This window comes from Tympanuchus pallidicinctus, unplaced genomic scaffold (genome assembly GCF_026119805.1).
Source record: "Tympanuchus pallidicinctus isolate F22 unplaced genomic scaffold, pur_lepc_1.0 scaffold3, whole genome shotgun sequence".
Taxonomy (NCBI): Eukaryota; Metazoa; Chordata; class Aves; order Galliformes; family Phasianidae; genus Tympanuchus; species Tympanuchus pallidicinctus.
In genome coordinates, this window is record NW_026294747.1 from 83,369,788 (window position 1) to 83,385,245 (window position 15,458).

General features: G+C 40.9%; 2 protein-coding genes across 3 annotated transcripts in view; one reads left to right on the plus strand and one right to left on the minus strand.

The window, feature by feature from the left end:
* Positions 1-2,467: 2,467 nt before the first annotated feature.
* Positions 2,468-5,417, minus strand: RPA3 (replication protein A3). The gene is made up of 4 exons (XM_052693204.1): positions 5,266-5,417; positions 5,011-5,085; positions 3,529-3,637; positions 2,468-3,028 (listed from the first exon to the last, which is right to left on the minus strand). The coding sequence occupies exons 1-4, from the start codon at positions 5,362-5,364 to the stop codon at positions 2,946-2,948; spliced, it is 366 nt and encodes a 121-aa protein (XP_052549164.1). The 5' UTR covers positions 5,365-5,417; the 3' UTR covers positions 2,468-2,945.
* A 65-nt stretch (positions 5,418-5,482) lies between these two features.
* Positions 5,483-15,458, plus strand: part of UMAD1 (UBAP1-MVB12-associated (UMA) domain containing 1) — an 86,830-nt gene continuing 76,854 nt past the window's right edge. For both annotated transcript variants that reach the window (XR_008209683.1, XM_052696444.1), the window contains exons 1-2: positions 5,483-5,579; positions 11,211-11,323. Coding sequence is in view for 1 of the 2 variants with exons in the window: in XM_052696444.1 (XP_052552404.1) it covers positions 11,242-11,323 (82 nt within the window). In the remaining variant the exon portion in view is untranslated. The remainder of the gene's footprint in view (positions 5,580-11,210; positions 11,324-15,458) is intronic.

A 15,458-nucleotide genomic window follows, 5' to 3' on the forward strand; every position in this document is an offset into this window, starting at 1 on the left:
ACATTCACACTTACTATTTGCTATCTTCTTGACTCTGTTATTTAAATAGTTGAAGGTGACTTTGCATGCCAGAACGCCTTTTTGAACTTATGGTTCATGCTGACTACATTATTTTCATTTCATAGTATGTGATTAAGTGCAAGCGCTTTCTCATCTTATGCATTAGAGGCTTGCAAATGAGCACAAACTGACTTGAGTTTGTTATGGTCTCTGTCACTACAAGGGTCACAGTCCTGTGCTGCTTGAGCAAGGAGAGCCGAGCAAGCCTGGTGACAGAGATTAACATCATCCAAGTGTCCAGCACTCCTCGGACAAGTCACAGTGATGAGGCAGGACTGAGGTCAGGCTGGCATTCACATCAGCGGGTTGGGGTCACTGAGAGGCACAGGCAGTCCAGGTGGTGTAGCTCAGGCCAGGACTGTGGGCTAAGGACCATGAGGCGAAGAGGGAGACACCTCTGACAAGGCTTGGATATAAAGAAAAAGAAATGATTAGAGTGGTGAGGTACGGGAGATGTTGCCCAGATGTTGAGAGGTGGTGGATGCTCCATCCCTGGAGTCATTCAGGGTCAGGCTGGATGGGGTCCTGAGCAATCTAACTGAGCTGTGCCATGTTCCTGGAGTTGGGCTCGCTGACTTTTAAGGGCCCCTTTGAACTCAAACAATTCCATGGTTCACTTCACTTTTCCCTGTACCCAAAGGGAGCCTAGGGTGGGAGCTGCTCAACCCCACTACTCTGCATTTCCAACAGCTCTCTTCTCCAATTTGTGCTTCCCAGTGCACTCAGCAGGCATCCCTTCTATACTCAAATCCATTTTTTCCAATTATGCCTACTCAGACTAGGATCCTGCCAACTACACGAGATGTTCCAGGAGAAAAAGGCAGTGGGATAGTATAGTACCCCTGGGCTGAAGTTAGGAAGAATACTTCTTAGCCACAGCAGGGAAAAACATGCCCCAGTTTCACTGACCTGATATTTTCCCTTGGTGTTTATGGTGTGGTTGCTCTTGCGATTCCCCTTGTGATTCCCCTTTCATGAGTTACCCACTAAGCCAGCGTTTCCCTTTATTGTTTCTAAGCCCTGGCAGTTTCTCGTACATTTACTGAGTTAGTGAAATTCTGAAGGGGGGGGGAAGCAATGCAGTCCCCATGGTTATTTTTTTGATATGTGAAATGTCTTGCACTTTCTTTAGTTGTTGCCCTCCTAAATACATACAGAGCCTGAGCATTACTTTTCCTTTCATAGCAAGAATATGTTACAGTTCCTTATTAGTATAAGCCACACAGTCAGTTTGATACTGCTTCTGCTGTGTATCATTGCTCTGGGATAGAGGTCTTGACAGACAAGGGAAAACTAGCATTTACCACTTAGATGTGATCAAATATTTACACACAGGTTCCCATATCCAAGGATGGTCTGTCGGCGTAAAGTGCTATAGCCATCTAGTGGTGGAATCCGTTTTATTGGGCTTAGATAACCTTGTAAAGAACTATTTGCATGTAATGTTTTACAATATATATACACGCACAAAATAGATTTTTTTTCTAAGGTAGAATAATCCTAGAGAGTTAAATGCCAGTAAAACAAGCATGTAGTTGTTAGCAATGACATTTAATTTTGCTGAATGCTAAAATACAGTAGTAATGGTACCATAAAGCAGAGTATGGTGTCATGCCAGAGGGACCTTCTTGTTCAGGTTTACAGTACGAGACTGACTCATACTTCTCAGGTCCTTCTCCCTCACCTCCTGTCACTGTCCAACTTCTAAGCAGAGAGGGAAGAAAACAAAGCACCTGATTAACCTGATCAGCCACTCAGCTGGAAGAACTAATGCACTTATGATTTGTAACAATCAGAGTAGTGCTGCAGTTTGTAGTAAGTTTGATAAATGAGGCCTCTTTAAAAACGGATTCTTTGACTAAAAATGGAGACATTCATAAATAAGCACAGTGCTAGCGATCTTAATAAGGTTTTAATCCAGCTATAAAAACTGCAGCTAGAAAAGGCTAGTGAATATGGAACCACACAAAAGTTTACTTAAAATGCTTTCTAACTATTTTATTAAATCACAGAAAATTTTTAAGAAGTTAGATTTAACTGTGTTACGTGGAGAGGTAAGAATTCTGCCAGGTGATATTAAATAGCCTGGATTGTAATAGAATAAAATTCCCCCTGGACTGTGGGGAAGTTTGTCTGAGTAAAATCATCAAGACATCTTAGCAGAGTCCTGGTACTTCTGCCTTGACATCCACCAAGAATGATGTTTGTGATGGGGATTTCAAGTGTGATTGAGTTACAAGCCTAATCAGACACTTAAATGTCTCTAATGTTTAACAGCAGTGCAGAAGGTAAGTACCTTGTGCTCCACATTGTCAAAATTAAATTACTTGTGTTAGGTAAAATGGAATAGGAATCACCATGTATCATTGGAAATAGCACTAGGTAGATATAATACTACCACAAGCAGTTGTACGTAGTCATATGTTTATTGGAGAAGTGACCATTATCAAGATGCAAAATAAATCTTCCCCCCCACATTCAACAAATTTATATCAAAGCAAAAGATATTTTGAGATATCTTTACATTAATACCCTACCAAACATCTTCAGTATGAGTTTTGTGTTAAGTATCCTGGGACCTCCGTGGACAATGGAAAAGACACCTACAAAATGTCCATTTCTAGCAAGTCAAATCCTGCAAGAGAGCATTCCTCATGAATGCAGAAGGATTAAATATATACAGTCAGTAAGACAGCCACAGAAATGTTCTGCTTCTCACTAAGCTCATGCAAAGAAAAGTTTCTAAGAAAATTTATTTCATTGGCCACACATGGCACGTGTAATAGCATCTTCTTAGTATATTTGCTGGAAACTAATGCAAGTCTTACCATGCTGTCAGGTAAGACAGCCAAGGTAATGTTGCACACCTGAAGCTCTAAAAAGAATTAATTGTTCCTCCCAGTACCAAAGGGGAAGTATTCAGGGAATTCGTGAATAATTTTCAGTGCTTCATTGTAGAGTTCCAGATCTGAAAGAGGGCAAAAAAAGAAAAAAGTTTAAATTCCCCACTAGCAAATTGCAGCATTAAAGCACTGCCAATTTTAAAGCAATAGAGTTGAGTGCTCTCCCTCCCCTACATGCTCTCCAGTTTTCCAACCCTGCCATAGTCTCATTGCTTTCTTTTTGAGGGATTATTTTTAGGCCTGCTAACAACTGGACATCACACAAGGTCCAACACAGGAGAGGGAAGACAAAGAACTGTTTAGCTGGGACTGGGGAAACAATCAGGCCTGGGGCAATGGCCTAGGTCAGCTCAGGCCTTGAATCAGTCCCTACAGTCTGGCAGTAAAATAATGTATTCAGCACGTACTATTTTCTAATGCCATTGTCTGTTTATATATTTTCCACACCATATTAGGCAGCTTGAAGAATGATCCTCTCCACAGGAAGGGATAATTATGCTCTCCTTATTTACTGAATAAATGTTCAGAATACAAAATTAATTTGCTCTAACATATCCTTACTTACCAAATGGACTTTTATCTTCCCTGAACTGGACGTATGACATGCACATGATGGTTGCCTGATTTGTTACTCTTCCCACCACTTCAAGAATTCCTGAGATCTCTTCATCTAGCTGCAGAATGTACCAGAAATGAAATTAGCATCACCAAATTAGCTGATATTTCCACTGCACAGCACTCAAACCAGGAATTCTCTAAAGGTTTGTTCATTACAACAGATTCTGTTCTGTGTCAAGTCATACATGAGTACTGGTGGGGAGAGGGGAGGATTAAGAGACAACAGGAAAAAAAAAAACAACCAAAAGCTTTGCACCTCTTACAGATTTACAGTTTTTGTAAAGGCACTTCAGTACTACACAGAAAAGGTATGAAGCAGCAGCAGAGGGAAGACTGAACTTTGAGGGTGTATGAAACTATGCTGTCTAAACACTGAAGACTGGTCTAGGGCAACAGAGACAATTAAAATCCAGATTTGAATGAGCTGCATTCAAAACTTTGCGGATTGTAAGACTATGAAAGCTAAGGGATTATCATTTGTGCTAGAAAGCAGTGCCAGTAATTCTAGATTAAGGAGGATTTAGATTATCATCCAAAATTATTTCTTAGGTAATAAACCTTTGGTTGAGAAGAAAAAACAGTAAGGCTAAAAATTTAATCTCACCCTAAAATCATTTGTTTTCTTTTCCTCTTTGATTTTAGTATATTCATTTGAGGACTGCAGTACTATTTCAGTAATACCCTTCCAGTATCTTGTCTTGTGTGATCTTTCTAAACACACCCGTTTCTTCCTTACACAGCACTGCAGCACAGACTGAAATGCCCAGCATCCAGCTGTGCATTTATGACATTCACCCATTTACTCTATCATGGAAAGTCAGAGAATCATTGGTGAGATGCTGACAGCCTAAGTTGCAACAGCTCAACACAGGAAACCTTTTCAGGAGCTCAAGTGAGAGTTAAGATACAGGGCAGTACCTGCAGGAAAGACATTTTCTTGCAGTTTGGAGATGAACACAGTTTCATATTTATAAGACCAAACTCTTCTCCAGATTGGATTTTACACGAATGAGACTCAATTCTTGTAAGTCAGAGTATCGGTGCAATTATTTTACAGCAATGGAGTCAGACTTGCCTGTATATTTAACAACTCATTCAGAGGAAAAGATGGAAACACTGCTGCCACCCTCAGTTAAACTATAGTGTTTGTCATCAGGAGGTGTCACAACTACAGTAATCCTTTAATTACAACATACCTCAGAGGTTAAAAAAAAAAAATAGAGAAAATGCCTGGGAGTTACTCCTTTACTGGTACTTGGTCACAAAGGAAACAGTATTGCTGCACATGAAATATCCATTTAAGGGACTCTTAAAAACAAGATATTCTCGAGGTTTGTTTTCGATCAATCTCACAAAGCGTAGGATGGTTAGCATGGTGACACACTGGAACAGCAGCCAAAAATTCCCAACAACGCAGCCGCTTACTTACAGGTTCGCTCAGCTCCACCGTCGCGTTGCAGCCTTCTCCGTCCGACAGAACTATAAGTTTCCCCGTCGGGTGAATCTACAAAACAAACGACGCCGTGCGCTCAGCGGCGGCAGAAAGACGAGCGAGCGGACAGACGGCCCTCGGCCCGCATGGAGGCTGCAGCCGGCCCGGGCGAGGCCGCACTCGGCGGCGGAGGGGCAGCGGCGCTTCCGGAGAGCCTCCCGGGGAGAAGCGGGGGAAGGGCTGCGTACGGACCTTCTCGACGCGCCCCACGAAGCAGACGGGCCGCCCGATGTGCTGCGCCAGCTGCGCGGCGGCGATGCGCGGCCGCGGCGCCTCGTGCACGTCCCCCATGGCGCCGGCCTCCTTCCCGCGCTGCGCCGGAGTCGTCCCCTGTCATCCTTGGCAACGGGACGGCGGCGGGGCGGGGCTTTATCGCCGCCAGCCAATCGGCTTGGCGTTTTGCTATGACGTCATGGGAGCGCGCCGCTGCCGTCTCCTGAAGCCGGAGGGGAGGGAGGCGGTGTCGCCTCACGGAGCCGGAAGCGACGAGCAGCGGCGGCGGGCTGGTGGGTGACTGAGGGCTGAGGCGGGGGAGGCGGCGGGGAGGCCGGCGGGAAGAGGGCTGAGCCCTGGGAAAGGCGGTAGGGAAGCTCTGGGGCTGTTCGTCCTCCCGCTGGCCTGCTCGCCGCGGCCCGAGCCCTTGCAGTTCTTGGCGATGGCAGCCTGACCCCTTTCCCGCTCCCCTGCCGGCAGCCCTCCGCTCGCTTTGCAGGGAGCGCGCACGCCGCGTGCCCGCTGCCTGCCCGAGCGCTGCGCAATCACACCGCTTCTCCTTGCCCCGGGGAACCGCGGTTCTGCGTGCTGCGCAGCACCGTCTGGCTGACTGAACGACTGACGCGAGGCAGAGTTGGCGCCAGGCTCCCTCTGTGCCCGCTGCCGTGTCGGGCTGTGCTCTGTGAATGTCTCCAGTGTATAGAACGTCTTTCTAATTTCCTTTCCCAAAGCGCTGTCCTCAGCGCTGTCATTTCCTCAGGGTCGCTCTGCTGCTCGCCTCGCGGCGGTTAATTTGCCAGAGATCCTTGTCACGTCAGCATCTCTTCAAAGCTGTGAAGGAGACGTCTCACGAAGGTAGCGCAAGGTGCAACAGCGCTGCTCCTGGGGCTGTCGTGTCTGGTTGGAGCACCAGTATGATTCTGTGCACTATTGTCAATAGCATTACATCTCTGTTGCCCTCAGTTGCCAATGGAGGTTTGCTGTTAGAGTTTGCAGGGAAAGAAGTTAACTTTCAGGCAGTTAGGCATTGCATCTGGTGAAAGTCTGGCTTTCTGTCTTATCTGCTGCTTTCTTGAGCGTTGCCAGCAGTTTGGCTATGCCTGGTTCACCCCTGGCTTTCTGTTTGTCACCTTAATCGTGGTGGTTGTTTGTGATTCCACATCCTGGTGTATTTTTGTATGAAGGTAGCTGAGGTTGCGTTGGCACTGAGTAATTCAGGTCCTCTGTTAGAACAGTATCAATATATATTTACATATTTATATATGTATATTTATGTCTTTTTTTAGCATGTTAGCAAATGTGTGTCCCATTTCTGTATTTGTGTTTCTCTTGACACCTATCTTCATCAAATCCATAAACTAAAGGAATGTGACTAGAGTTAGTGGCAGATAAAGAAATGATTTATCATGGGTTTTCTTTCTTCTTCTCTTGTGCAAACCTTTATTAGGCCAGAAGCTTTTAAATTCTTTTGATGTCACAGGGAAATCTTTTTAACATGTGCGTTCTTGACTCCGAATTAGTTGGTTTCATGTTATAATTGAGCTGTACAGGGCTGTGAACACATTACTCATTTTCTTGCTGGTTTAGTAGTCTATCACAGCAAATGCTCATATAGATGAGAGAACTGCTCTGATGCCACCTCGTTTTCTCTTTCTGTGGGTTCTACAGCTTAGACAACTGGCTTTGAAATTATTCTGGTTCTTTCTTTAAAATCAGTCTTTGTATCTTTTCTGACCTCACTTCATCATCTATCTAAGCACCAGTATTTTCATCACAGTTCTGCTTTGCTGTATTCCCAAGCGTCTTTTTTTTTTTTTTTTTAATCATTAATTTACCTTTCATCTCGTGTTACTTGTGAACATGCAGGAAAATGGTAAAAAGTAGTGCTAAATAGGTTAGGATCCTTAGATATACAAAAATCCTATTGGATGTAATATATTGGTTTGGCTCAAAGGTCTCCCATACCTCTTGTCAAAGCAGACTGACAAAGTGTACCAGGCATACATTAATCCCTGTGTGCAGCTCTGCAACTCATCATTGCCCAGAGCCGTGTCTGTTCTCAGAGCCTCACATAAAGACAAAATATTTCTTACAGTCTCACAGAATTGCTGTACTTCACAGTTTGTTACTTGCTAATGACTGAAGCAATGCCAAAAGAGTTATTTTTTCAACTACCAACAATGAGACTGGAGAAAGGAAAAATTATGTCCCTTTTTCTCTGTTGAGGGGGAAACATGAGGAGAAGGGAACTGCATATTCCCTCCAAGGGAAATTTTTATCTCTAGTCAGTGAATTCAATTTTCAGGTCTCCTATAGAAATAAAATTAAACCCATCTGGAAAGAGGAAAGTGGTGTGCTACATTGGAGGCATTACTGCAAGGAATGTGGCACTCTCTGAATAGTGGGTGTGTTGTCTCTGATTTTGTGCTGACAGCTTTTTAAAAGCAAAGATGTCATGTGTTTTTCTCTCTAGTTCATATGACCATACATCCAAATTTCCAAACATTGAAGGTGATTTTTTTACTCTGAAATTAAATTTGTGCCAAAATTGGTTGTTCTCAGCTTTTGTGTAATAAAGCCTCATCTTATCTACGAGTAGTAAGACTCAGCCTGACTCTGCAAGTGCTTAAACAGTGCTCTTATCTTCAAGAGCACGCGTGTGTTTTCATTCAATTCGGTGTTTCTTTGTTCTGTTTTTAACATGTAATTCAGGAAACTTCACGTCTGTGTTTCATATTGCTGGAGAGATTTATGTTCACTTTTGAAGTATCACAGTTGATAAAATTCTGAAGAGAGCAAAGATCACAGCTATCACAGTGCTGCCCATCCTTCTCCTATATATAAGCCTCGCTTTATATGCCTCTGCTTTTTGTCTCTTTTTTTTTTTCTTTTTTTTTTTTGAGCTCTTATTTAAGGTTAACCTTTGTGTTGAGGATAGAGACTGAAAGAAGGGAAGTCGTTGATGCAGACCTGAGGGCATTACAGGTTTACAGGAAACAAAAAATGGGATACTCAGAAAAGGTTTGCCTTCTGTCAGCGACGGGGGAAAAAATCCAGGCTGTGAAAGTGCTTGTAAAGTTAATTTGGCTGTATCAAATTGTACTTACTGCTCATTTTCTCTGAACTGAAATGCCTCCAGTCTTATTTGTTCGTTTGTTTTAAAGCACTGATGTTTATGTGTGCAGGAATTAAAAGCTGATAAGCGCATATTTTCCTGCACAACACTGTTGTGTAGATGTATGCACTTAGTAAGATGCTTTACTTTGTGTGAGTAATAGTGAAAGGAGATCACTGTTTGGAAGAGCTGAAAAATGTAAAATAATGCAGATGTCAGAGAGGAAAAAGAAGGGAACGGAGCAATTGCAGCTCTTGAAGTGGCTGCCTGCAATCGGAGTCTCTACCAGAGCTACCTGTGAGATTTTACACATTGAGTTGATTTCTCTTCTTGTTGTTGTGTGCTTGGGAAGAAGGTAAAATTGCATTTTAAAACTGCTCCACAACTGCCTCTCCTTCATACATCACTGGAGCAGAAACCTGACTCCTGAGCATTGCAGCACAGGTTTTTACCGCTTGAGCTATGGGGCTGACAGCCCTAATTGGTAGCAGGAGAAGACTTATTCCCTAAGGGCTAAAAAAAGGAATATGCTGCTGGCGCCATGTGTTGAGCTTGGGTGTGGGGGAAAGGAGGCAATTAGGGGATTTCTGCTGTGTAACCTCCATGGGACTGGAACACCAGTATTCCACACACTAAGGTAAGGAAATGTGCACAGAAGAATCAAATGCACATAAGTAACATTCATTTTTCGTATGACTGCATATCTGAGGCTGGTTGACTTGGGGAGTTCTTGCATGCATCTGAGTGGTTTATTTGACTGATAGAAATTCCACTGCGTCAGCGTAAGGCAGCTGTAGCTGGCCGGCCTCTGGGCTGCTCTGAGTTTCATTCAGAGGTATCACTCCACGCTTTGAATCACTGCTGGTTTTGACCACATTCTATTTATATTGACCACATTCTATTTATATACCGTTGTTGAAAGCCAATGCTTACACTTCATAAAGGACTCTGTATGCTCTGCTCCATGGAAGGATTTGATATGCTTGTAACAGCAGAGCAGGGGCAGTTCATACGTGGTGAATAGTCAGGGCTGCTTGTGAAGAAAATTACTGCAGGTCACTGAGCAGGGCACAACGAGTCTTGCGTATGGGATCACGAATACTTGGATGGGAAGGGAGGAATTTGGGCAAATAATTAATCCTTTTTTTTTTTAATTTTTAAATATAAAAGCTAGCATTGTAGTTTCCTATAGTTCACTCACGATGATTATTTTTTATTTATATTTAGTTTAAGATAATATTATCTCTAGAGTATACCTCTTTTCTTTAGACTTGACTCTTCCTGGGTGTATATATTAGGATTTATATACTCCTGTCGGATTGTCAGCCCCTTCTCTATCCATATCTTCAAAATAAGTCAGGATTCAGTTCCTCAAACTCTGCTTCGGACTCAAAGTTGCTTTATTTGACTTTGCCAATTTTGTATTGGTATTTCAGTAGAGAAAAGCTTTATGCACCTCTCTTTACCTTTACTTCTATTTGATGCAGCACTTCTTAGCCAGTCCGTTCACATGCTGCTGTGTGGCTCTGCATTGCCCAGGGTGCTGCTTGGGCACTTCTCAGGGAGCTGGAAGTGAGCAGATGTTGGGCTGGTGGCTGCTGGGCAGTGCTGCTTTCCTCTTCCATTGCAACAGCTCTGTAGATGGGAGCTGCTGTTGCTGGAGGAGATGGTGAGAGTTGGTTACTGTGTTTGGTGGTGCATGTTGTGAGGAAAATAGAAAGTGATGCTGTACTGTGATGTAAGTCAAACCTGTAAATGCATACTTCATGTGATTCTGATGTTCAGTTTTTGCTGAAGTGGGACTTGCTAATGAAACTTTTCTTATAACTCTGTGTTCTATTTATTTATTTAAAGGAATGATCCTTCCTTGATTCTACATCTTAAATGTTCAGAATAATTAGGTAATTTATGTAGGATGTCTTTTGGTTTATCCAAATATATGGTGTGCTTCATAGCTGGCCCATCTGGCTGTCTTTTGACTAATGCTTGTGAGGCTTTTCGAGACGAGTTTGTCTTTAAGCTATTAAAATTGCTTCAAATCTTGCTTTCCTGAGATACTGAGCACAATCATTTACGGCTGCCACTATCCCATTACTGTTATGCTTTACCTGTTTTGTTCCAGCTCATGTGAAGTCATAGTTACAGTCTGTTGGGCAGGTTCTTATCATAAGAACGGCTTATTGTTCCGAAGAAGCTGCTTCATTGTATTGTGCTTTCTTTTAGGGGAATATTCCCAAGTATTAAGCTGTATGTAAGGGTATGAACTGGAAAAATGAAAATGGATGCTATGCTATTATTGTATATGTTTTTATTTTTTATCTGTGCTTTTGTAATTGGTGCACAGACACTTAATATAGTGTAATTTGCTTAATTAAAGTACTGCTATGTTATAGAACTACATTTCCTGTAGGATCAGGTTTTGGGCTCTAGGGTTTAAAACCTTGAGAACAAACTCTGGTGGGAAAATTTGTCTAACAACAATTCAAAAACGCAAAAGAATATGGAAAGGTGCTTAATAAATGCTGAAGAGAGTTTACTTCTTTAATTTTCCATTAGGAAGATAAGTTGTTTGTCTGTTTTAAATGGTTTTATTCCATTCTTCACAAAAAACCCTTTAGTAATTTAAACTTTTTGCTTATTGATGTCAATTGCTGTACCAGCAAGGAACTCTGACATGCTAATGCCTGATATTTCAAATCTGGTAATACAAATCTAGCTGTAATACCATGCGTTTGGTATTTGGGGTGGTATGAACTTTTTATGCTAAATTCTGCTGTCTTGTATTTAACGTAAATTGTCTTCATTCTAGATAACAAGCTAGAAGAAGAGAAAAAGAGACTATGTTCAGCTTCTTCCGGAAAGGTCAAGATTCAAAGAAAATTACAGTGCAAGAGAGAGAAGCAGATGGATTTGTTATTGTGGGTAAGTGATGCTTCTGTATATAATGATTCTTGTAATCTTTGAGTGTAAAAAGGTCTTTGAGATGCTTAGACTAAGAGAAAAGAGTTAAAAGAAGCCGTAACAAAAACAACTCAGAATTGTTGCTTTTCCACGAGTAAGCCTACACTATTCCAGACTAAATAGCTAAAGCTTTATTTCTGCACATTATTATTATTATTTTTAATAGGTACAAGCTCTTCTTGAAGATCATGGAAATTCCAATTTCTTATTTTCCCCTCATGTTTTAAACAATGAAACATTATTTCTTTTCAGAACAAGAAACCTCAGAGTTACTAACTTTATGGTTAGAGTTGCAGAGAGAATATCTTGTTACAGCTTCTAACTTCCCTCCTTCTAATGTTATCCCCAAAGTCTTTTTAAACTAGAAGGCAAGAGGTGTCTGTGTATTGCCAGTCACACGGTGAATGTTCTGATTCAGAATATGACTTTTGATTAGTTGGAAAACTAAGCAGTTTGGGATTTTCCAAGTCTTTCTGTTATTCAAAACTTAATCTGAAGTGTACTTGTCTGTGGCCAGGCTAAATCTACACCATTAAGTAAGTTCTGTCACAAGTTCTGTAGGATGGCTCAAGCACACAGGAGAAACAGAATTTATTGCTGTAGTGCTGTAACTGATCCTTTTCTTCTTCCTCTTCTGAAAGTTTGTATTTTTCTCCTTGTAAAACTGTCATCATCAGTGTTCAATTTCTGTTGCTCTGATTAACTGAGTTATATTGAGGAATCTTATAGGAATCTATGTAAGTGGTATATGAGCATTCTGAAGTAAGGAGAGCTGCTGAGTTATCAAAATCTAACAGTGTGAGACTACTAGAGCTCATTCTTAGGATAACTTACTCATGTTCTTAAAACAAATAGCCGCAGCTAGCTGTCAATTGTTAAAATAGATCCAGTTTCACATATGTGACTGTTATGTTGAACAGTTGTCTTCCACTGGATTTTCTTCATATGGACCTGTCTACTCACCTTGGTTTTGATGACTATGTTAAATAATTCCAGCACTTGCATTGTGGAAGGGTTAAAGGAGAGACCACAATCATCTCCCAAAAGATTGGAGACCAGAGTTTCAAATTCTGCAACAGAAAGAGAGCTCTGCATATAAAGGTTGCTCATCTGCAACAACTGTTCACCCCAGTTTTGTACTTAACTTGGCTTCATTCCTTTTTCTTGACATACTGTCAGTGACTACTTAAACTTTATTCCTGTAAATCCGTATTAAAGTAATCTCTTAAACATAAACTGAAGAATTATCAAGTATGCATGAGTCTTCTGTTATTTCTATTTACTATTTCTTTTCTCTTGAATAGCAGTTAATTTTGCAGGCTGTGATGAGATAGCACATAGTCTTTTCATCTGAACTTTTACTTGGCAGAACAATTACTGCCTGTCTTGTCAGTGAAGCATGTCACTGTGCTGCTGGTCAGAAGCAGTTGCAGAGTTATAGGTTAGTACCCAAGTAGATACTTACGTAGAAGTTTTGTCTAGGAATAGTTATTCTCCTAGTTTGTTTTTTATTGCTTGGATGGGAGATACTGAAACTTTTCAAAATGAGATGTAAAGCATTCTGGAACATCAGTACTGAAGTCTTATCTTAGTAGTAATCATAGGAAAGCTGTTCTTATGACTGCATCTTTAAGTTATAAGTGTGAATATTGCCTTAGGCAGTGAACAAACAGTCTTAACTGGGGGTCAGAGCTAAATGTTGTGTGATTCAGTTTGTTTTCTAAACCCAGTCTTTCATTTGAAGCATGTAAGGAAAAAAAGAAAAAAAACAACAGCCTTGTTCACTAATACTCTGTGGAGAAGAGAGGAAGCATTTTGCTTCTCTTTCATGGAGAGAAAAGAGGAAAAAAATGCATCTTTAGAGAATGTTGGCTTCTGATTTCCACAGGAGCTTTTTGTAGTCAGGAGAAGCTTGCCTGTCACAAATCCTTTTCAAGGTTTTTCATACCATGCACCATTAATTGAGGGCCTTCAGGAGCCCTACTAAAAGTCTCAGAGAGACCTATCAAGAAATAATCAAATTACAATTTATTTGCAAAATGAATTCCAGTCTACCATCCATTTTGTTGATTCTTGGTAGCTGTGTGGAAGAAAACACATTAATGCTAGTGTGTTGGTTTTAAACGCAGTTAAAAATCTCTCATCAGTTAACAAAGATGCATGTGATCTGTAGTTGTGATTTCTGTCAAAAATCAGGCATTGAAAAATTGAGGGAGTGCTGTTTTCATGTAATTCTGGTGAGCAAATCAGAAACTCTGCAAACATTATTCTCAGAGATACGGTTTGAGTTCTGGGTGGTCCTGGATGGAGCCCTGGATGTGCTTTTCCAAAACTACTGTTCAACGTTCATTTTGTTTTCAGGTATATTTTAAGATGGTGATGTGCAGGGTCTTGATTATTCTTCCAGCAAAATTTGAAACAAGCCAGGTGTGCAGGAGCAGCAAGGGCAGCTGCACCCCAAGGCAGGTGAACCTGCAGGGGAGGGAAGGTGATGTGAGGGCAGACAGGCCGAGGCAGAGACCTCAGCTCTGAGAGGCACTGTGCTGTGCTGCCTGAGTAAGGAGAGCAGAGCAGGTCTAGTGGCAGTGACCAAGCTCAGCTTTAATGGTCTTAATCAGGAAGTGCTGTGTGATGAAGATATGAAAAAGTCAAATGATCAACACCAGTCAGTCTTTAGTTCTGGAAATCTTGGCTCTGTTTTTCTGAAGAGCAGTTCATGTGTTGTTCCCTCCGCCGTCCATTTCTGTGTTCCATTAATATGTTACACATACAGATATTCTTTGGGGTGCTTTTTGTTGTGTAAGAACTGGATATATTGTCATGAATTAAAGTACACCTAGTTGTTTCCTGACGTGTAAGTACATAAGTAAAATACTGTTTATATGGTAATGTCAATAATGTAGGTCTCTGTATATTTGGAAGAACTTCTGAGATGAATTTGCAGTTTTAAAATCTTCAAGAATTAAGTATGTTTTGAAAAGGAAGCATGATATACTGACCCTTCTGAATCTAAGGACTGCATCCCTACTGCTTGATTAGTGCAATTCACATACCTGTTTGGTTTTTCTCTTGCATGCACGTACCTCAAGGAGGAAATGCACCAAGAGATCTGTAAGACCTTAATGTTGCTGCTGCTGGTTTTTCTGTGACTTCATAGTAATCTGTAGTAGAATCCTGTGAATCTTTACACTGTTTTGCCATTAATATTTAAGGAGCTTCTAGTGGTGCTAGTCACAAAGGCTGGAATGCTGCAGTATTTTAAAATAATATGCTGTTACATTTAAGAAATCCACAAGGCTTAGTGCCCATTGGAGAAAAGAAGGTTTCAGTGTCCTTTTATTTTCTGCATTGGTGGGTTTAAGGGTTTTTGTGTTTTTTTTTTTTTTTTTTTTTGGTTTTTTTTTTTTTTTTTTTTTTTGCATTTAGTGTTTGTGTAGCTATTTCTAACCCTGCTGTTTTCCAATAAGCAAGCTGCCATTTCATTTTCTTGTGAAGGTTTGAAAATATTTAATGTTAACTTTGAGACAATCTGAGGTTTTTGGGGAATTCTAATATATTTCTAAAGAATATATGCATTAGCCTATGCCAATGTAAGTAAATGTTTTAGTGCATGCCATGCTGTATTAATACTGTTGAGGAGCGTGTGTTGATTATATTAAACAACCTGTTTTTCAAATCACTGCTTTCTGCATTCTATATTGAAAAAAAGAGGTGGTAGCTCATCTGGGCACTGAATTTTTCAGTCAGAGTTGACTGAAAAGGGAGTGGGAGAATTCAGAAAGAGAAGAAACAGTCCTCTCCTGTTACTGATCTTTAGTTGCATAAGGAGGTAATGGCTACCCTTCATTCAGTAATGAAGTCAAACTAATTCTCTTGGGTACTGATTTTAAACAAAAACAAACTGCATTTTTCAGTAGTACCACTAGGTGGTGATTTCTCTTGCATCTCGTAGTTGTGCTTTTCTCTTTCTCCTTCATTTGCCCACACACACACAGAAAGTCGAGTAATAGTAATTATCAGTACAACATTTTATTAGACTGTAGGTTTTCATCAGATGTATAAAAAGCTTTTTAAAGCTTAATATCAAATTTATAAT

Coding starts and splice junctions, on each gene's coding strand:
- RPA3 (XM_052693204.1), bottom strand. CDS start 5,364: ATGGGGGACGTGCACGAGGCGCCGCGGCCGCGCATCGCCGCCGCGCAG. Junction 5,086..5,265: donor TCGTGGGGCGCGTCGAGAAG/GTCCGTACGCAG, acceptor TTTGTTTTGTAG/ATTCACCCGACGGGGAAACT. Junction 3,638..5,010: donor CGGTGGAGCTGAGCGAACCT/GTAAGTAAGCGG, acceptor TACATTCTGCAG/CTAGATGAAGAGATCTCAGG.